The sequence below is a fragment of the Cucurbita moschata genome, unplaced genomic scaffold (assembly GCF_002738365.1).
Source record: "Cucurbita moschata cultivar Rifu unplaced genomic scaffold, Cmos_1.0 Cmo_Scf00001, whole genome shotgun sequence".
In the NCBI taxonomy this organism is placed as follows: Eukaryota; Viridiplantae; Streptophyta; class Magnoliopsida; order Cucurbitales; family Cucurbitaceae; genus Cucurbita; species Cucurbita moschata.
In genome coordinates this window covers 11196378-11218129 of record NW_019268517.1, presented here as the reverse complement: position 1 = coordinate 11218129, position 21752 = coordinate 11196378, and the positions used below count along the sequence as shown (strand labels likewise).

Below are 21752 nucleotides of genomic sequence, written 5' to 3'. Positions count from 1 at the left end.
TACGAACTTGAAAAAGGAAAAAAAAAAAAAAAAAAAAATCAGAAGTAAGAAAGCTACAAAGGAAGAATGAAAACATGCCAATTGTGGCTAATATCAAATAAAGCAAACCCAGCAAAAGGCCGGAGACAACGCCATGAAGTAGTATTCAAACAAGCAGAATCAAAACGATCAGACCAGGCAAACCCAGCAATGGAGCGTATAGTAACATTATAATACTTGAAGCATGATGTCAACAGAAGATTTCAAATACTGCCGAGGAATTAACACAAAAATCGTGGACACTTTTATGAACACAAACAATGTGGCCAATAATGTGAGTATAAAGTACGCAGAGCACTGACAAATTATGAATGATATGGAACAAATAGAAAATTTGAATATATGTTATCGGCATCTTCTACCCTTATCTTCTAAAGACTGCAATGAAGTAACATGGTATCAAACCAAGGATTCCTATGTTTGAACCCAAACACTTGTAAAGTTGTTTCCTCTCCAATTAATATCGATTTCCACTAGTTGGGCCTTCTACAAATTTTCAAACCCACAAGTGAGGGGGAGGATTAAAGGGTTGATACTATAAAATTTCCCATAATCTATCCACTTACGTTTTTGGGTTGATTAGTGATATAAAGATTCCAGATTCCATACTCGAACGGGAAGCACATACTCAATCCTCAACTGTAGAAGGAACAATTCAAATAGGATAGAGGGGATAATTTAAAGAGAATATGATCACTTGGAGAACGTACAAGGGTACACACACACACACACAAAAAAAAAAAAAGGCTAACAAAAGGAGCTGAACGAACGCTATGGAAAAGGACTCCAATCCAATATGATATGACCTAACTGACACAATTACAAAAATCCCTATTGCAAAAGTCCAAAAAGAGGCATTAAATCTATTGACATCCAAAACCTCTACCCAAAATATTTCAACCTCTTTGAAAATTCTACTATTTCTCTCTAGTCATTGCTAAATAGCAAAGAAGTTAGTCTATCAAAGGGCTATCCCTTATCCCAAGACGGGAATGCAAAAGAACCTTCTCCATCATAGGATGGAAAGCACGACTACATGCAAAAGATACCAAATGACTCCAAAAAGTGGACGCAAATCAACTAAGTGAACAAACAGCTTCAAAAGATACTGTCAACCTTCGATGCTCCTCTACACAAAATGCACCAATGTGACCCCAGCTAAAAGAAGGGATGAATTTGGATGCCATTAAAAGGAATTTACTTACTTTCCCACGCAAAATTTTCTAAGCAAGGAAGTTGACCTTCTTTGGGGTATTAACCTCCATACAAGAAAAGAACGAAGAGGCTCAATGGCAGGATAAAGAGTTGCATAAGATTTGGAAGAAAAATTTGCAGGAAGAGTTTCCAGAAGGGTTAGAGATCCAAAAAAGGTTAGTCTTACGGGTGCAAACATGAGTCCCTCCTGAGCAAAAGAAGGGCTGACACATCTGTCATCTCCCCATCTAATAAAGGATAACAGAAACCCAAGCTGATGATGAGTTGGAATTTCTTCAAAAAAGAAAAATCGAGGCCATAGAATGAAGCCTGATAGCAGAAAGGTGGGTAAAGACATGGGAAAATGGTGCAAAGAGCCCAAAAATCGTCCCAAAAATAAGTATTTAAGCCAACCCCAATGGAACAGGCCCCAAGTTTGGATTGTGCCCTAGTAGTCGCGCTCTTTCCAAGGTGCTTTCTTGTTCGGAGGCTTCAGTTTTAAATCTTTCTCAAATCTCGATGATTGTGGGCTTCATCATTCTCATTCAAATGAAGAGGCTTTGAGGACCTTTCTTCTAAGGAAAAAACGTGAATTTCCCTCTCTATGCAAAGCACTAAAAAAAGAGGGTTAACCATTGGTTCATTGGATTCCGGGCCGGATGGATCCAGTGCATGATCCGTAGGGGTCCTTAAGGCTTGGCCTGGTCTAAAGGAAGAAAATCGACCTTGTAGAGAAGCGGATAGGAGATTTCATGCATGGAAAAAGAGGGGAAGCTTGAACAAATAGCTTTTCAAGGATTTCAAATAAGAAACCTAAAACCAACAAATGAGACCCTCTCAAACGGGGTGTGGTCCATACTTGCTCACAATGACTGCATTAGACTCCATAAAGAAGCGCATATAGCAAATTCCATTCATAAAATGAGACATACATCACTTCTCTTCCTCTAAAATCCCAACAATTATTATCTGGTTTCTCTTTCTGTTTCCAGGAACTCACGTTTTTCTTGTCATTGCAAAGGCATTGACTATAGACCAAAATTTTATTGCTACTTCAACTATCCTACTAAGTATATCTTCTTTTAAAATTTAAATACAATCTGGAGCTAAAACCAATGGAATATATATGTATTCACACAGTTATATATTAACATGCCATGTGATAATTTAGTCTACAACAATGAGTGATCAATTTGACGAAAAGAGAAAATCTACAGAGGAAATATCTGAATTCTCCCCTTGACCAAGGCACCTTGACTCTTGGATAAACTTCATTGCTGGACCGAAGTACCAAGCTCAACAGTACACTTCAATTTATTTATTTATTTTTATTTTTATTTTTATTTTTTTGACAATAAACAAAACTTTTCATTGATTAACTTACAAATTAATAGCATCTTGTTTTTCTGAATCCATGTAGGCATTGCTGTAATATCTTTGAAGAGTTCTGAAGAACTCCTGAGACTGTGTCGCTGCTTTCCACTGTCCCCTTCTTTCGGAGAATATCTATTTGGCACCCAAGATGTAGAAGACTTAGAAAGATGGTAAATGATGGCTTCACAGTTTTGCCACCGAGAATTATTCCTCAGATCAAGAAGAAAACAAAAAAGCATGATATTTCGATTCATGCGTGGAAGCACAGTAAATATGGAATTCAAAAAGGGAATAATAGAACTGCTGAAATATAATATTTTAATGAAAAATAAATAAATAAAATCATCTCATTGCATTATATAGTCAGCTTAACTTTAAAAAAAAAAAAAAAATCCAGAAGAATGAAGCTGTAGAAAGAAATAACAGATATGTTTCATCAAGAGCACGACTGTTTTCAAATGTACATTCCAGGGCATCTTTGCGCTTCTACAATTTTCACAGCTTGTTTCATGATAGCATTGATAAGATCCCGCATTATATTTTATTTTTACCAAGTATCTACTCCCTAACAAATCAAAAGCATTTGGCTATACTTGTTTTATTTGAAATGTTTAACTCAACTTACAAAATTAGATCCCTAATTCCACGAAATACATTCATTAGGATATTATATGTTCAAAAGGGATACAAATGTCATAGTCCCAGTCTTAGTAGGTATTTATATCCCTCAACATTACCCTTTCTTTTTGGGGGATTTTTTTTTTATTGGTAAGTAAAGAGTTACAAGGATGTCAAAGATTACAAACTCCCCCGGGATTCCAATATTTCCAACCTAAACACATTAATTGCATAAAGCCCCCCAGTTTGATTGAAGAAAAAGGATAACATCGAGATGATTAACATTTAACTAATCTATTGGATTTCTTTTTATATTGTAAGTATAACATGTATATTAATTATATATATTTATGTTAGTATTTACTTTTTACTTGTTCCTTATTGGAAGAGAGTCTTTCTCCAACCTTTCATTTGATTCATAATGGCATACCCTCTTTCACACCCAAACCTAGAGTACCAAACCAAATAAAACTGAACCAACTGCTTCAATTGAAATTCAATTTTCCCCTGTTTGAACATTGGTTTGATGTCAAATACCAAAATCTAATCGAGCGAACCGAACTGAAGTTTACCCCTGGTAGATATATCAGTTTTTTTTTACTGAGTTAGGCTTCAATGCAGCAATTCCAATCAAGTTGTGGTATGACAGTGAGGTTGCTCTTCATATTAGGTCCAACCCAACATTTCACAAACAAACCAAACATAATGAACTTGAACTAAAACTTGATTGTCATTAATTCGTCAGAAAATACAATAATATATGATGCCAATGGGATATGTAATGAGTAGAGAGATATTAGGAGAGGTTTTCCACAAAAACTGAACTAGAGTGCAAATAAATTTCTTTTGTAATAAATTGGGCACAATTAACATATACACTCCAACTTTGGGGGAGTGTTAAAGCTTGTACACTGATGTAAATACGAGTATATTAATCTCGTCCCTTATTTATAAAATTATAGCGCAAGTATTCTATCATATTTTGTCTCATTTTTCTCTTTCCTCCAAATATTTTTGTAACCATAATTCTTTTATGATTTATACAAACTGGAGGAATTATTTTTGTAGCACATGTTGGCCTATTACCTGGGTTGATAGCTTAGAGTAAAATCTTTTAGGGTATTTGACAGTAAGAAATGAACATGGTCGGTCGACCATAAGATAGGTTTTAATTTACTTCTTGTCTTTGATGTCCATATAAGAGGTTTTAGAGATATTCCTCTTTCAAGTTTCATCCAACATATAGAGTTATAGGTGTAAGTAAATATTTTGTAAGTTTTTTGGGCTTGGTATATAAAATTCTTGTTTGGTCTTGATGCAGTAGGATTCTATTTAACTGCCAATAATTTCTACGAACACCTGTTGATGTTTTCTTTGTTGTCATTTTGTTGCCTTTTGGCCTCATCTTGGAGCTCTCTATTAAAGCCTTTTGCTGGATTTTATCATTTGGATTGTTTTTTCTTTCCTTCTTTATCGTTTATTTTCATGGATGGGTTATGCCCTGCTTTTCTTCTTTAGGCCTTTGTTGTATTTATTTTCTCATTTTGGTCTTGTTCTTTATGTTGTCATCTTCTTCCCTCCCTTGTGGCGGTTGTATTCTTTCAACATTAGTCTCTCTTTATTTTTTCAATGAAAGGTCAATAATGGAGGAGAAGATAGAATTTTATTTCCTACGTTGGGAGCACTTTGGCAGCAATCCAACATACCTTATTGTGAGCTGCTGAGCCACCATACTGGTGTGCGAGTGTGTCACCCATCCTCTCATAAAATCCCATTAACTCGTCAGCCAAAGGGGCATCAAGATCAATTTTGGGGGAATCTAAGATTTCCAAGGCATGAAGCTGGTGTCCAAGAGCAGCAAGCCCATATGCATATTGTGCAACATTTGTACGGTCGAGGCAGTCTATGCAATTGGTCCTCAGCACCCCACTCTGGAATATTGGCTGTTTTATAACGCAATTTCCATTAAAAGCAAGATTTTCGACACTTGTTTGCTTTTCCATGCTAGCAGCATCTTCAATATCATTGTCTGAATGCAACTGAGAAGATAAGCTACAATTTCCTTCACTCCTGCAAGATGGTTTTCTTATAAAATTTGTCACCAGGAAAGACTCAAGACCAAAGAAGTGACACCCTCCCCGTCCACACTGAATTCATTGTTTAAAATATTTCATTCATTTCTTACATTGAGAGGGAGAGAGATAAACCACCAACTCAAAATCAGAATCATGGAAAAGAAAAGTATACATATCCACAGGAACAGTAACCAACCCATCACTTCTACCAATCATATATAGATATTAATTTTGGTCACCGGTAAACCTTCTTTGCAGATAAGGCCAAATAGATTAAATATAGTAGGCATGCATGGAGCATGTTAGCAGACAGAAACAGGAACTATGAACAATGTTAGAATATCCACGTAACCAGCCAAGATGACTGCATATCAGATTATTTGACTAGTATCAAGTTGGAAGCTGCAGATAAAAGGATCAACTTTCTTTTATTATATGCCTTGAGTACAAAACAGCGTATTTCACGACCTTCCATAATGGATTTTATTTCATCAAGTAATGAATTGATTTGTGACATTACAAGATAGCAAATAATGGATACGTATCATGACTTCTGATTTGAAGTACTCTGCTGGATTTCATTGATACGAGGATGAGATACTTGAGGTATTCAAGTTTAAAGTTCACATATATGCTTGTATCATAAAAATGGCCAAGAAAGTCATTGAATCAAGGAATAAAAATACACAAATATCGGGAAAATTGAATACCTTTCAGATCTTAAAGCTGGAGTAACATGACAATGAAAGAATCCTGTACGCGTCAATGCAAAAGCAGCCACTTTCCCCAGAAGCTGTAAAACATTTGTGGTTTTACTGGAAGTTGAAAGGAGAAATATTAAAACTGAAGTTAGACTTTCTCCAGATAAAAATTTAACTAAAGGAAAACAAATAGAATGCCACAAGAAGAAAAACATCAACGAAAAATTCTAGACAAGTTTCCTAAACTCATACTACAAGGCACAGACCTCCGAGCATGCTTGTGCAGATCCCAATGAAGAAACCTAAGACGGTTCTCCTCGGAAAGTTCCTTATTAATGAAGTCAATAGCATTAGCAAACTCTGCACGAAGTATAGATTCTCGTGGCTTCTTCTCACGTGTCTGTTTTCACAAAAAGCGAAATACCTTGTGACTGATTAATTCAAAGCATGGACCTGAAAACAATTACAGATTTCCCTAGTATTCTTCCTCTCTCCCTCACTTGGGTTCATAACACAGCGTGATTCATCTTCCATCCAATGCATGCTAACCATCCATGCAAGTATTATCAGAGCATAAATATATCAATTTAAACGAAGTACCTTTATCAAGTTCAATATAATTATGGGGTTGCCATATCTTTTAGCAAGATTTTCAAAATGAAGTCTGGTTGCTTCATAATTTGGATCCTTCTTCGACACTGGAAAAACAAAATCGAGTTCAAAGGACAATGCAAGGGCTAATTGCAAATAAGTACAACGGAATTAAGGCCATACATATAATATCAGGCCTTAAGTTCAAGCGCGAAGTTTCCTGTGACCAGAAAAGAGGGATTGAGCCACGATTCTGGACAACAGAACTTAGATGCATAGGAACCCCTTCAGGGACATCCTCAAAAACAATTTGTTCAGTCTCGACATCATTTGCCACTCTACCTTTTTCATTCACACCTCGTTTCAAATACCTACAAGATAGACTTCATTTAGTGAACCAAAACAAACTGAAATAATTCGATTAAATTGGCAGCATTTGATCCACAGAAGGTTTAAAGAAACAGTATTCCAGTTTCAGGTGGCAAAGCTCTGCATCAACCCAGACACCAAAATAGATAATGTATTGCAAAGCATATGAGAAACAAATTAGAACAAGGAAATTGTGGACATCACAGTATACAAGGACTAAATAGCCAAGGATAATATAGTAATTAGCAAGACAGACTGTTAGGAGTTTGTTATAAATAGAAGAGTTGGGAATGGAGAGAGGTGATCAATTTTTAGTTGATTTAGGCAGAGGCGAGATTCCAAGTACCTTGTTTACTGGGAAGTTATATTGTAATTCCATTATCTTTTATATTTCTATATACTTCAGCTACTTGGGTTCTGATAATGGTAACGGAGCAGTTTGATGAGCCTTGGAGTTAGATGACACAAAGGGCTGCTGTTTGGGCTAAAAAACTCTTCGTTGGAGCCCTAGCTGTTGTTATCAACACTACTATCGAAACACTAACATCATCATCAAACGGTGCCCTCAATCTCTAGAAACCAACTCCTCCTTCAAGTTTTACCCTTCCCCAAAGTGTCAAAAGCATTAACACTTGCCAGAATCATTCACGTCATAAATGTTTTTCTTCCTCATCGACCACCATGCCTGCCTGGTTATGTGATTATCATTTGTATTCATGAGATCTTTACGAAGATAGACATTCCCACCTCTCATTTCTGACCAATCCAACAAGTATTTTCAACTTGTGCTCACTGCTACGTCTGTGTTTTTCATTGCCATCATAGTCAAACATAGACAATGACACACGGTAGTGACAAATCTACCTAGAGGGAAACAAACTATGGGATGCAAGTGGTTTTTTAAATTGAAGTGCAAGGCTGATGGAAGCATTAAAAGATAGGTCAAACTCGTTGCTAGAGAAACGGTCCTCTCTCAATTCCAGGATTTAACACCCCTTTAAGAGCCTGCAACTTTCCCCCATAGTGAAACCCTTTCCCCAACCAAAACCTCCACTCACCACCAAGAAAGAACAGAACACTAAGGGAAGGGTGAACCAACCTCATGTTCTCAAACCTAAAAGGGCAGAACCCCTATTCAGAGATCCAAATCAAGACGCAAGACATAACAGCCAATGGTCTGACGTTACTCTAGGCAACAAAAATTGTCCCACATTAAGGACGGCATCAAATTAGATAATAAAAACTATCAATTCTACACAAGCCTTATTCTTTGACCATGTAAACCTCCCATTCACCAACAAAAGATCAAAAAGGTTGCACTCCTCAGTGACACTATTAGGCTGTCACCAAGCCCATAACTCTACCACGCAATGTCTTCTACTGAAGAGGGAAAATCACATTAGATTCTCCGCCAGACATTAGCAAGAGCCACACAAACCGAATAAGTCCCCAAGCTCTTCCCAAAAAGCCTTCCTTCCTCTACGCCAAAATGGCCCATACACTCTAGACACTCACCCTACCACACCCCTAGGTAGATCAAAGGAAACCGCCATAGAAATAACCCTTTAACAACCTTTAAGGAATTAACCAAATTACCATCCCAAAGAATAAGGAACCCCCAGATTCTACCGCTGAGTCCAACCCTACCCACTCCACCTTTCTTCTTCCCCAGAGACTCTTCACTAACTCTCGGCAATAACTCCCCCATTTGATCTTTAGCAGTATGTCTATTTGTTCTTCACTAATTGGTGTCGACTCTGAACAACATTAGCCACATAGGCTCACCATCACAATCATTACGATGCTTAGGTTTCCAATCAAAGGGCTTCCATTGTAGCTTCCAACATGTATCTTTTATATGACCCACCTTTCTGTAATTTTCAAACTCAGGTCTCTCTCATTTTTGCTTTTTGTCACGGAGTAACATTGGGTTAAAACTGCGAGTAACAATTCCAAAAGCTTCCAAGATGGTAGAGACTGATTCTAATTTTCCCATCATTATGCAAAGAACTTGGCTTGGTTCTCATTATTATCTACTTTCTACTTCCTGAATTCTGGATCAATTGCTTCGACAGCACATTCTCCTTTAAGAGCTATTCGTACCCTTGCCACATATGAACATCGTGACTGATTGTGATCATTGGATATAAATGTGGTCATTCAGTTTGTGACACGAGATATGGACAAGTGATGATGAATCGTATCCCTCTTGACCATTGGAGATTGGCTCATTAGATTTTGAAGAAGGCATATTAGAGAAAAATCAATCAACGGATAAGAGAAGAAGACAAATGAAAAGCACAATAGTTAGAGACGATATAGATCAAAAACCATCAACAAATAGGATCAGCAATGGCAGAGCTAAGCGTAGGCAATGGAGATGTTGGTGTTAGCGTTGAAGGAGTCATTCGTCAGTGGTGAGAGATGAGAGAGTCGCGAAGGAAATGCAGAGGAGTTCATAACTTTTTAAGGTTGTTGTCACGAGGAGTTTCCATGCAATGAGAGAGAGACAATTGAAGGTGCATCGGTGGAGTTGCCATGCATAAAGAGATCTTCAAAGGTGAGAGTAGTTGATGATGGTAGTTAGGCAACGACGGTGGTGATGGCGGAGGCAACTAGGGTTTTATTGGTTCTCTGATACTATGTCAATTTTGTTGCAAGTCTAAATTAGTCTGTCGTTTTTCTTATTTAATTTCAAAGAGGTACATGTGCCTTTTATAATAGAGAAAGACTATCTAAATCTAGGAAACAATAAATCCAATCTAAATAAATCTTACCAATAAATCTAAATAAATCCCTACATTGAATTAGACCACTACCCTTATTTAATGAGACTACACAAATATTCCTTAAATTAAAGTAATTCCTTCAATACTTCCTCTCAAGCTTAGTAATAAATATCATTCATTCTCAGCTTGAATACTAACTCATAAAACATTCCTTCAACACTCTCCTTCAAGCATTTCCACACCTTCAAGCATTTCCACAGGCGTTGCTCCTCTCTCTCTGCTCCCCTCTCTCGTGCCCACTCCTCTTGAAGCACTTCCATTCGCCTCTCTCGTACTCACTCCGATTGGAGCACATCCATAGGTGTTGTTTGCCTCTCTAGTACTCACTTCTCAAGGAGAATCGATTAATGTTTGGAAGACCTCCATCGCCTGCAATGGTGACTCCTTGAAGCAATATTTCGAGCTCCTCATCGTTCCTCGCAGCTAGAAGAACATGCCTAAGTTTATCCTGTTTTTCTTGTTATGTGTTTCCATGCAAATTTAAAAATCTCAGGAACAAGGTATCTGAGAACAACACCTAAGTAGATCAGAGCATCCATGGCAGTATGCTTTCCATAGCCGTCTTTCTTAAGGTGATTCTTCCATCCGAGAAATGAAGCCCCACCTTGAAGAATTGGGAGATCTTAGTTCGGACCCCTCCTTTCCTTACGTTCAATTGTTTACTAAGGGTTTTGGATTTCAAAAATAGTCGATGCCGACTAATGTTAGGAATTTTGGGTGGAATTAGCTTGCAGTATGGAATTTTGTAATATGCTAATTGCTGTATGGAATTAGCTTGGTGGTTATGTCCAGGATTTGAAAGCATAATGGATATGGGCTGACTTTGATTGTGGCTGGAAATGGGATTGCGGCTGATTGCCGAATGGATATGGGCTGGGAGGACAGAAATTCTTGCAGAGCTATTCTTGCAGCTGGATATGCGCTTGCAGCTGATTGTCGGCTGGGTGGTGTATAGAAACTTAATGGAAATTCTTGCAGAACTATTCTTGCGGAAGAAAGAAGAAACATAAAACTTGCGGGACTATTCTAGCAGTAGCATAGGCAGAATGCAAAAGAATATCCAAATCAAAAGCAATTTGCAGGTAAATGTTGGTGGATCTCTTCAAAGACTTCGAGATTTCCTTTTTTCCTTTTTTTTTCACATCCTGAATGAAAATTCGTCACGGTGACAAAAACTATAAAGGCTCCAAATGAAACTTGTTCACAATGGATGATCGACAGCGATGAAAGATTGAGTTAGGGTTTTAGTTCTAATCAGATTTTCCAGAATAGAAAAGCTGTGACCATGTTGCGGCTAAATTAGCTTGCTGTTTTTTCTTATGGTGTTTTTGCCCGAATGCTGTATTTTGGTTTTTCTTTATGGCGCTTTTGGTTCCTTTTTTAGGTTGTTGCTGGCTCTTTTTGGTGTTTTTTATTTTTCTCCCCTTTTGGTTCTTTTTTTTTTTTTTTTTTTTTAGGCTGTATCCTTGAACTTTTTCTTCCATTTCATATATCGATGAAAAGTTGGTCTCTGATTCAAAATAAGTAATAAATAAAAGAAAAACAAGGCAAAAAAATTTCTTGCCAACATATAATCAAATGAGAAGTGTAGAAATTTGAGGGGAGAAAGCCCAACAGACCGTACCTTGTGCCAGCATAATGGCGAGAACGTCTAGCAATGAGGGTCAACTTAAAATCTCGCCCATCTAGAGATAGTGTAGCCTGTAAGCAAGAAAGAACAAGGATACTCAATGACCCAAGCAAAAACTAAACAAACAAATGCCAGAAAACAGTCCAAGTGATTGCATAATCTACAAAACAATAAATAACGAAGTTATGTGCCCTACCACTGAGCCGTATTGAATAAACACCATCAACTTCAATCATATGTTACCAATACCAATCCAATAAATATCATATAAAAAAAATACTAATCCAGTAAATAACAAATTCCCACCTCCTTGTTTGCTTAATTATAAAATAAGATTTCATAAATAAAAAATAAATAAAAAATAAAAAATGATGAAATCAGGCATTGTCTTCCAAGACCATAGACTAAGTTATTCCTTCCTATGATTAGAGAAAGCACCCAAGCAGCACCAATTACTAACCTGCTTGAAGAAACCATAGACCAAAGCAACCGTCCAAATAGTGTTATGCAAGTGATTTCGGATTCCACGTGTCAGAAATTCATTCCAGACAAACATGGTTTCATAAAGGGCATGGCCTGTCTCATTATCACATATATTTTTTTGAAGGCTACGCATAACTTGGTATGAGTAGCTGAAAAAGAAGTCCTTCGTGAGATCCACCGAGCATAGGAGCTTCTTGTATCTAAGACAAGAAACAAGTAACAAATAAATAATAGATTAGTTAAGTCATGTAGCTTGCAGTAAACCCACAATTCAGTTTCCTTCGGCAAAAGTTATTTCTTTGTTTTAGCAGAAAATCACTAACATAAGCCATTAACAGAAATTCAAAAATAAATAACTTGGATGTTCTGTTATTTTTGTGGTGTTATGTTCTGTTATGTACTTTTTCTTTTTTGTCTTCTGTTGCTTGCTGTTATATTTTTATTTTTTTCAATCAGTGGTGGCGTTTGTATCTTTTGAACAATAGCCATTTTCTTATTATATCAATTATTGGTCTTGTTTCTTGTTCAACTATAACTTGGATTACAAACTTATCTCTGAGAAGATTGAATTTGTAACAATCACTATAAATTTTAGCATTAAAACATTCCAAAAGCTTACAGGATATTTAGGGACTAAAACAAGAAAACTGTATTCGGAAAAATAGAACTTGTTAGTTCTTCCACAAAAACTTTCCACTCTCGATCTTCTCAACCATTTTTGAAAAGGATTCTTGGCTCGAGAGGAATGAACTCTGGTGACAGGCTACAACGAGAGATTCGTAATCCGAAAATTTGATTTCTGGAAGGGGTTTGAAAGTAATGTAAAATGGGTCTTATCCGTGATTTTAGCAGCTACCCTTTTGAGCCACTGCTTCTTTTCTCACTGAAGATGGTTCGACATAGTTTGAAATCATAAGTACTTTGAATGATACTAAGAAAGTCCTTGGTAATTGGAGCCCTTCAGATGAATCTACCTGCAAATGGACAGGTATCTCTCGCCATCCATAGGACTCTCGTGTCAGCTCAATTAATCACCCATTCATGCAACTAGGAGGGATTATATCTCCCAACATTGGTCAACTTTGTAGATTGTTGATTAGCTCTCCACTAGAACGGATTACATGAATATATCCCCAATGAACTTGTCAATTGTGATCAAAAGTCTCACTCGGATTATTTGTGACCAAAAGCAACTTGAGGTCTTGTTCACACTTTGTGCAACATGTTAAGAAACAGTTGCATAATGTATTCACTTGTGGAATCTGAACAAGGTTTCGACTAAATGGTTTTCAACCCACGTACTCATTGGGAAGGGCTTGAGTACATGTAAGTTTCAGTATATTCAAGACACTTCCCTATGATTTTGGGTTATATGCAGAAAGCAGAGGCAATTTACCATAGTTCATTAGTTTAGAAAAAATAAAACTTGCTTGGCAGAATAGTTTAAAAAAATAGTTTGTAGAATACAAAGATAGTATTTTGTTGTGTCTACAGTAAATTACAACAAATCTTCTTCCAAGCAGAATTGGTGGGCCGACTATCCCTACATGATTATCCTTTCATGAAATGTCAGGGGTTTGGGCTCATGACAAAAGTGTGCGCTCATCAAGTCCTTCATTCTCAAACACAACCCGACCAAAGTCATCTCACAGGAGACAAAGTTAGTAAAAGTGTAGATCTATCATCAATTCCCTTCGGAGCTCTAAGAATAGCTTTAGGTTCCTTTGCTGGAATCACCATCATGTGGAATGACCCGTCCTTGGGATCTTGAATATTACTAAAGGTGCAGCCTCCCTCTCTTTGCTTATTTCTCCCCAATGGCCTCATTTTGGTTAACAGGGATCTATGGCCCTTCCAAATCTACACAAAGATCCCACTTTTGGCAAGAATTAAATGATCTCTCCACTTTGCTCCAATGGTCTTTTGAGCACTCTAATGAAGGTCAAATCACTAGAAGTATGCATATTTTTAATCATATCATTGAGCAAGCTTCCCTAACCGATCTTCCTACTCAGAATTTCCTTTTTACTTGGTCAAACTTCCTGAATGCCCTGGATCTTAGAATCATGTATTGTTTTCTCGTTATAGGGAAAGTCCTTGAGAAATTTGATGGTGCTGTGATTAAAATATTTGACATACCCACATCCAACCACTATCCCATCCTCTTGTCCATTGGCTTTGATAAATGGGGCTCTACTCTATTCACCTTTGAAAATATGTGTTGCAACATCGGAGCTTATTTCCATGTGTGGAATATTGGTGGTAAAACACTCCCTTCAAGTTGGTTGGGTCACAAAAAACACTCACTTCTTTATCTTACTTTGTTGTGGTGTTCCAAACCGTTAACTTTAATGTGAAGTAACCAAAAGTAACTCATCCACCATATTTCACAAGCAACGACCCAAATTTCATCAATCGGGACGATTGTTCTTTTCCGTGGAGAAATTTCATCAAGAGTGAGTGAAAATCGACCCATACTCTAAAAATGAGTCCAGTCAGAACTATTAAAATTCTGGTTATCTCGATGAAGCTTCCTCATTCGTTGGAGGTTTTTAAGATTCATGTAAAATTGTTGGTGCAATGCTTCTCTCGAAATTACTTCTGAGCCCTAGGGGAGAAAAGTAGATCTTCTATGTTATTAACAATCCATACTAACGACTCAGTATAGCCAAAATTCTTTAAAGATGAAACTCAATTACCTTTCCATTAACTTTGTCCTAAACTTGTCAACAAAATCTTACGAGAGGCCATAGCTATCAGCACGATGGTGAGAGGACTAACATGATGTTTATGAGAGGCATGAGGAGAGGAGAGGTGGAGTCACGGGAAGAGAGAAAACGGCATCTTCTTGTCAACTCCTATTATAGGTAATAGTAAATCTTCCTAGATACTATGCAACAACAAATGAATATACAAATATATCCTACGTTAAGGCTAAGTTAGAGATTTATTTAGATTTAGATTTAGATTTAGATTTATTTAGATTTACCTAGGCATTTATTCAGATTTGATTTATTTAGATTTATTGGGAATTTATTCATATTTATTGATACTAGTATCTAAGATTTAGTCAGCCCTCCTTCTTTATAAAAGGGGCATACAACTCTATATAACTCTATGAAAATCAATAAGAAAAATAGGAAACTAATTTAGACTTGCAACAACATCAATAAATAGTGGTTACTTGAATATTCAATATCATTTGTTGAAGCATTAGACCGAGAAACACTAGGAATTCAAGGCCTCCAATAAAATATTTTTTGTATCTAAAGGGTGAAGGACCCTATTTAGAAGGGCCTAAAGTCAGCCCAATAGGGAAATGATCAGGCATTGGTCAATGGAGTATTTCATGTCTAAAATCTTTGAAAGCCTCTACCCATCCCCTAGACAAGAGAAAATATCAACTGGGAAGGACTAACTAAACACAAAAAGGCGCTACAGAAAAAGCCTTTGGACATCCCTCCCCAAAGTGAAACTCTCCCATCAACAATGGAAGACAAAACCCCTAGGAGGGAGGAGAGTCTCACAAAATGATAAAGTTATTGCTTTTCACTAAAATTCTCACATTCAATTGGATAAGTTGTTTGTAATGTCATTCAATGGGGTTTGTCTTTGCATCATTTCGTTTTATCATTGAAATTGTTCCCTATCCCAAAAAAATTACATGGAAAAAATGAAATGACAGAATTCTAAAACTTTAAATTTTTAATTTCTAGGAATAAGAGCCACGAAATCACTATGAGCAAAATCGCTGTTTCTTGCTACTGTGGCACTTAGAAATAAACAGCAAGGAACGAAATTAACTAAGAACCTGTTCTCATTCTTTGAAATGGCTATGTTGGACCGAACCGCTGGATTTGAAAGTGGAATCATCTCACTTCTGGAAACAGCATATATAGTATGACCACATATCGTACCAATTTGACGCCTCTTCGTAATAAGCAGCATGTAATAGGGTCCTAGGAATTTAATGAACCCTAGAGCAAAAGGAGAGAAAATGATGATATTGCAATAGAATATCAGGTATTACGGCAAAATTAAAACTTCATAAGATTTCTCTTACCAACAATACCATAACAAGTGGTCACAAACTTCAGTCCGCCTGTAGATTTATTACCCTCGTGTATGCGTCTCAGCAGATCAGAACATTCACTTTCAGTATATACAGCAGAATCTTCCCGAATGTTTAGCTCCGACAGATCCATCCTATCAATTTTGAGCACTCTCCAATATGTTCTACTCTTGTCTCTTCCTACAATGTAAAATTTCTAGAATAGAAATTTTACCGAGAAAAGATGCATAAATAGGAATACTACCACAAATACATAAATAAAGTTAGACAACCACATCAAGAAGCGACATATGTCACAAACTTAACGTTTCTTCAACGCTTAATAAACCAAGATTCTACAGTCTACAGAAGAAAGAATATGTTTAGAGGGAAGGAAGAAAAATAAAACAGAGAGGAACTTGTCTATAAATGCCACTGCAGCTTGTCTCAGTAATATAACACACAACATAAATAGCAGCATCGTGGTAAATTGATGAGCAAACGCACAGAAACGTTACTACAGAAGAGAAATCTCTCAAAAGTTTTTAGAGTTAGTAGTAGTCCATGTAGAAAACGGGTGGATATTTGGGCAGTAGTAAGTTACACAACAGAAAACAGATGCATAAGTATGTTTTTATGTATGTTTTTTGTGGAAGAAAAACAGTGGCTTGACAAGCCAGACAAGCTCAGTTATTAACTCCAGAAACAACCATATGAAAAGTAGAATTGAACACAAAGAAATGGGAACAAAAGAGTAGTTACCGATCGAGTCTCATAGAGCCTGAATTTGTGCATACAAGCAGGCGAGGCAGAACGGAGGTCATCAGAAGATGCAGCAGAGTTGGAGTAAGCATCATTTTCAGGGGATGGGAGTGGAAAGGTGGAGAACGAGTTATTCTCAGAGGAAGCGGTGGGATTGGTGGAGGAGAAGGGGTCGGCCTCTAAAGAAGCCATATTTGAGAAAAGATTTACAGATCCCCCGAGCCTCGCACCACAGGCCCAGGCTCAGGGAAACTAGGAGAAGGGCATGCAAATCACAGAACAGCACAAATCAACAATAGAATAGAATAGAATAGAATTGAATAGAAGAAGCAAGAAAAGAGGATATGATATCAAATCATATCACCTCACAACGTATCATATAGAGCCAGAAGGGAGAAAGAAGGAAATCACAACCGCCGACACCTTAAATGCCCCCCAAAACGAGGTTAGGCTGCTTTAAATACAACATCCCGAAATGAACATTGAAGAATTCAGAAAAAAACAGAATGGTTGGGTTGATTGAGACGCTGACAACGCCCTGTTCTTGATGGTATAATTCATGATTCAATTACGAAGGCAAAGCAGATGATTATGAACAAGGCAACAAAACAGCGTTGGACTCCATATGGGACAGTACGTCAAGGTACAGAAATAGACGCATATCCATGTACAGGGAGAGGCAGGGACATGGAGGCTTTCAGAGAGGAGGGAAAAATGGAGAGAAAGGTGGAAGGAGAGGGGGAGGAGGAGGAAGGTAATTATTGTTGGTGGAGTGTGTCATTAATTTTTAGTTTAAAGAGAGATACAGATGGGAGGAGGAGGAGAAAGGTCCGGGCAGATCCAGGGGCAGCCTCGGGCAGGGGAGGGAAAGGAATGGCGACCACAATTTGGGTGACCCTGCCGTCCGGAGACCACAAATAAATAAATCTATTAATAAATAAATAAATAGATCTATTAATAAATAAATGAAGTCAAAAATAAAATATAATTAAGGGATCTGGGGACATTATTTAATAACATGAAAACTTCACCCTTATGCCTCTCCCATTAACGTATTAATGTGCAATCATTTATTTCTTCTTAATTAATATCTGTCGCCCAATTGGGTTACTTTCTACCTTTTCTTCTTATTAGTCTACTATATTTCTTTCTTTCTTTCATTCTTTCTTCTTCTTCTTCTTCTTCTTTTTTAATTTGTGTTTATCTCAAACAAAACTACAAAAACTATGGCCACGGGGATTCATTTTGTGACCGAGCAATTAAGGGAAACGACAATCTTGGCAAGGATGTAGAAAACAATGTCTCGGATGAAATAGACAATTTTATAAAGCTCTTATGTTTTCAAATAAGGAGGGAAAAGTTCGTAGGCTTATAATTCCATGAAAAAAGCAGAAATAAATAACCGATATTCAAATCTACTTCCACAATATCTCCAAACACATGAAGAAATGGGTTAACTCATACATTATTATCTAAAAACCAAAACTCGATGCTTGGAGTTACTAATTCCAATGGCTTTTATTATTATTATTGTAATTATTTAATTAAAACCTTCTAGTTTAATCCCTCTATGTTTTAATTTCAGTAACTTAATACCAACTCCCTTTTTATCCATCACCAAGTGAAACTCGTGACCTTTATTTGAAGGAAACCTGCTTTCTAACTATATTCAACTCGTCGTTTTTTCTTTAGCTAATATTGATTGGATGATGAAAAACTCTTTACAATAGCTGGTGAAAAATAATATCCTTACAACGGTAATTTAGTACTAATCACAGCTTATTATATTGAAAATTTTCAACACTATGGTGGAGCTCCTCAAACCAAATTAAACCCATGAACACAGGTCTTAGCTTGAACAAGAGAGAGTGAACTCCAAAATTCTGGTAACATTCTTCCTTCCATTCATACATATCCTTGCCCAATTATAGATAGAATTGAGTATAAAAAATTTAAGGTTATCTCAACAATGATCAAACTGTGCCGTGGGTGGCATATTATCAATGATTGTAGAACAAGTTTTTTAAACTAAGTTATTCATGTAAAGTTCGACTTCCCAAGCAATGTTTCTAAAAAAGGAGGCACCAACTACAACTGTAAGTGGCAATGGCCTAGATACATTAATCAAATATAAGAACATAAAGGAAGGCTACGCCATATTATATCATTCCAGAAACCTGTTTCCCCCACAAATAAACAACACCTTGACACAAAGAATAAACATTTGCCAACTCCGCCAATGGATGCCACTGTTGGTGATGAATTTCTACAGAGAGAATCAAACTTGGCCCAGCAGTCTACAGGAGAATATCAAGTTGAGTTTGCAGAACATGTATGGGAGTCATATTGATTGCTTCTTTTATCTCTTCAGAAGAGTACTCTGCCTTGAGCAAATTTTGTACTTGTAGATGAGCTTCCACTATGTTTACCCTGCGAGAATCCGGAGTGAAGTCTTAGCTGATTGCTTAGTAAGAGCATGCAAATCAAACACATTATTGTTTATACACCTAAAATTACCTTGATAGGAGTTAAACCTAATTCAAGAACAGGGATGAGATATTGTTGATATAAAAGACATGGTGTTGAATTGCCTATAATACTTAGCCAACCCAAGAAATGATCTCAATTCAGTTACCTAGAATAGCACAAACCAGCCTCCATCTTAGGCTTTGTGCACATCCATGCGCATTAACATGCTTGTTAGACCCGACACAAAGGGACGTGAATCAACCAAGTATGAGTTGATATCTCATACATCGATTGAGTCCACCCCATACCTTTGGTAGTAAACGACAGATCGTTATAAAATAAAGAATGTGCCTTCCAGCTGTTAAGCTTAGAGCTCCCTACAACCTTTGCAATTCTTGTAAAGATATATGCAACAAATATTGAAGTATGATTGATCATCTTCTCATGTTCTTCAAGCTTGGAGCTAAGGAACTTGTACTTGCTCTTAAGGCAATCCACCATTTAACCAAAACCTTAGGATTGATTCTCAAAGGATTTGAGTGTTCTAGGATTTGTAAGCTTAAGGTCCTGGATTCTAAGTGTTCTGATTTCAATATCCTATGACCTCATATCATTACTCCACCCCAGAACGAACTGTAACTATTACATAGCCCTTCCCAGAATGTGGAAGTTTGTGGTAGAGAAGAAAAATCATCTAAGATTGGGCTGACCAAATATTCTAAAGGTCCCTGATTTAGCTGATGTAGTAGGATTAGTGTTTATTAGATATTGCTCTGGTTAATTCCATTTAATATCTTTTCATATTTTCTAATACATAGTTTTTCAATTCTTTATGAATAGAGAGTTGCCGTCTTGTATTCAGATTCTCAATAGACTTCTTGGAGAGAACTCTCCTTAGTCACTTAGGTGACATTCATATTTAGTTTCAAGCTCAGACAAGCATCCAAACCTAAATATGTGCTATTTCTAATAAAGTCTGTCTGCTCCATGGTCAGACTCCAACTTAATTACAAAATTTCAAAAATTTTATCAACTTACTTTATAGGATTGAAAAGAATCATTCTTGTGGTAGGGTTCTGTAGATAAAGTTTCATTTTCTCCATAACCAAAGGCAGCTGTTGCTGAATAGCAGCATTAACCTGTTTCATAAGGAAAGAAATACGATCAGATAAGCTAAAATATTTCAAGTCAGTCTAATTCCTCATATCTACATGGCACTACCAATTTAATGTCAAAGCAACATGGCCCTGGGACAGAAAAAATAGAAAGAAACAGGTCATGTCATCTTTAATCACGTGATCAGTCCTACAAAATTAGAGAGATTTGCATTCTAGCTGCACCTCAAAGACTGCACATAGTAATTTCAGAGACATATACACATTTTAATGTAGACAAGATCAATTCTAAAATACTGAAATATGTAGAAAAGGGAGACACCAATCTATGGCCTTTTTTAAAAGAATCCACCTTTCATACTACTGATTTTTCCTCATTCATTTAGTTATATAACATACCTTTTGAACTAATTCGACCACCTTTTCTGGAGTGGCAAAAGCTTGATCCCTTAGTGGTTTCTCCAAGATTGATTCTAACTTTTGGTTCTGATGGCCTGACGCCACTTTGACAGCAGTCACCTACAAAGAATAAACTAACAACATTAAGGGTCATATATTTGATAACATCCCCATACATAACTTAAACTTAAAGAAGAAAACAAACTCCTTTCAGGAAGTCCTGGAATACAGCGACTATTTTACAAGTCTAATCTAAGCTTCGCAAGCCCTCACTAAATGAGGTTTTACCAACCCTCGCACCAAACACTGTTTTACAGGCCTAAAGGCTCTCATATACACTAAGCATATCGCTGTTTTATAGGCCAAACCAAAACCAAGTAGGTTTTCTCAAAATTGGTATATCGGGTTTCTAACCTCCAAAGGATTGGTTAAAATCTATCCCCCACCTACCAGAGGAAGATTCAAATAATAGGGCATAATATTTTTCTTAGGGTTTAGACGAAGGATTGATGGGCTTGAGAATGAATACCAGAAAAATTGTTACAATAAAGAAAAAGAAAGGAGAGAACTTCTGGATGGGTAGAGTCGGTTACCCTCCCTTTATTTAAAGACGAGGGGAAAAAAAACCCATCTATAATAGCAAAAATTAATATCAATAGAAGTGGTCAATTATCTTGAAGCTCAAGAAGCATCCCTTATTAGTATCCATAACCGAGCCCAGAGGTCCAACCTAAACCAGCAGCTAGGTCGGTTTCAGCATTAGGAAAGATGACAAACCTTGGTCACGAATGAGAGCATGGGATCCACAACCAGCTTGGTAACAGACATAATAAACTCTTCACAAGTCGCTTTCAGGTTCTTCTCCAGATCCTGCACAGTAGATAAATAGCAGAAGTTCATTGCAAGAGAAATAAATGTGGCAAGCAATGAGTGATTAATGTAAGTAAAAAATAAACTTTTGGAATCCAAGCGTATGAAATTCATACTCAATCCAAGCGTTTAGAGTTGTATGGGTAGATTTTGTTTTGGCTAGCGCCAGTCATACAGGAAGAGAAAGAGAAGAATAAGAGGACAAAAAAAAAAAAAAAAAAAA

General features: G+C 36.9%; 2 protein-coding genes across 3 annotated transcripts in view; both read right to left on the bottom strand.

The window, feature by feature from the left end:
* Nucleotides 1–17462, bottom strand: part of LOC111443619 (phosphoinositide phosphatase SAC3-like) — a 21661-nt gene extending 4199 nt beyond the window's left edge. Inside the window, exons 1-11 of one of the 2 annotated variants that reach the window (XM_023081525.1) lie at nucleotides 16677–17462; nucleotides 15927–16131; nucleotides 15675–15840; nucleotides 11841–12063; nucleotides 11375–11451; nucleotides 6776–6963; nucleotides 6602–6699; nucleotides 6268–6401; nucleotides 6011–6115; nucleotides 4932–5295; nucleotides 2618–2739 (exon numbers count right to left, since the gene is read on the bottom strand). In XM_023081525.1, the coding sequence (XP_022937293.1) occupies nucleotides 2618–2739; nucleotides 4932–5295; nucleotides 6011–6115; nucleotides 6268–6401; nucleotides 6602–6699; nucleotides 6776–6963; nucleotides 11375–11451; nucleotides 11841–12063; nucleotides 15675–15840; nucleotides 15927–16131; nucleotides 16677–16868 (1874 nt within the window). In that variant the 5' untranslated portion in view covers nucleotides 16869–17462. The remainder of the gene's footprint in view (nucleotides 1–2617; nucleotides 2740–4931; nucleotides 5296–6010; nucleotides 6116–6267; nucleotides 6402–6601; nucleotides 6700–6775; nucleotides 6964–11374; nucleotides 11452–11840; nucleotides 12064–15674; nucleotides 15841–15926; nucleotides 16132–16676) is intronic. The other variant, XM_023081533.1, reaches the window with a different exon arrangement.
* A 1156-nt stretch (nucleotides 17463–18618) lies between these two features.
* Nucleotides 18619–21752, bottom strand: part of LOC111446258 (conserved oligomeric Golgi complex subunit 3) — a 26285-nt gene continuing 23151 nt past the window's right edge. Inside the window, exons 22-25 of the mRNA XM_023084987.1 lie at nucleotides 21437–21529; nucleotides 20660–20779; nucleotides 20184–20284; nucleotides 18619–19106 (exon numbers count right to left, since the gene is read on the bottom strand). Coding sequence (XP_022940755.1) covers nucleotides 18974–19106; nucleotides 20184–20284; nucleotides 20660–20779; nucleotides 21437–21529 — 447 coding nt within the window. The 3' untranslated portion in view covers nucleotides 18619–18973. The remainder of the gene's footprint in view (nucleotides 19107–20183; nucleotides 20285–20659; nucleotides 20780–21436; nucleotides 21530–21752) is intronic.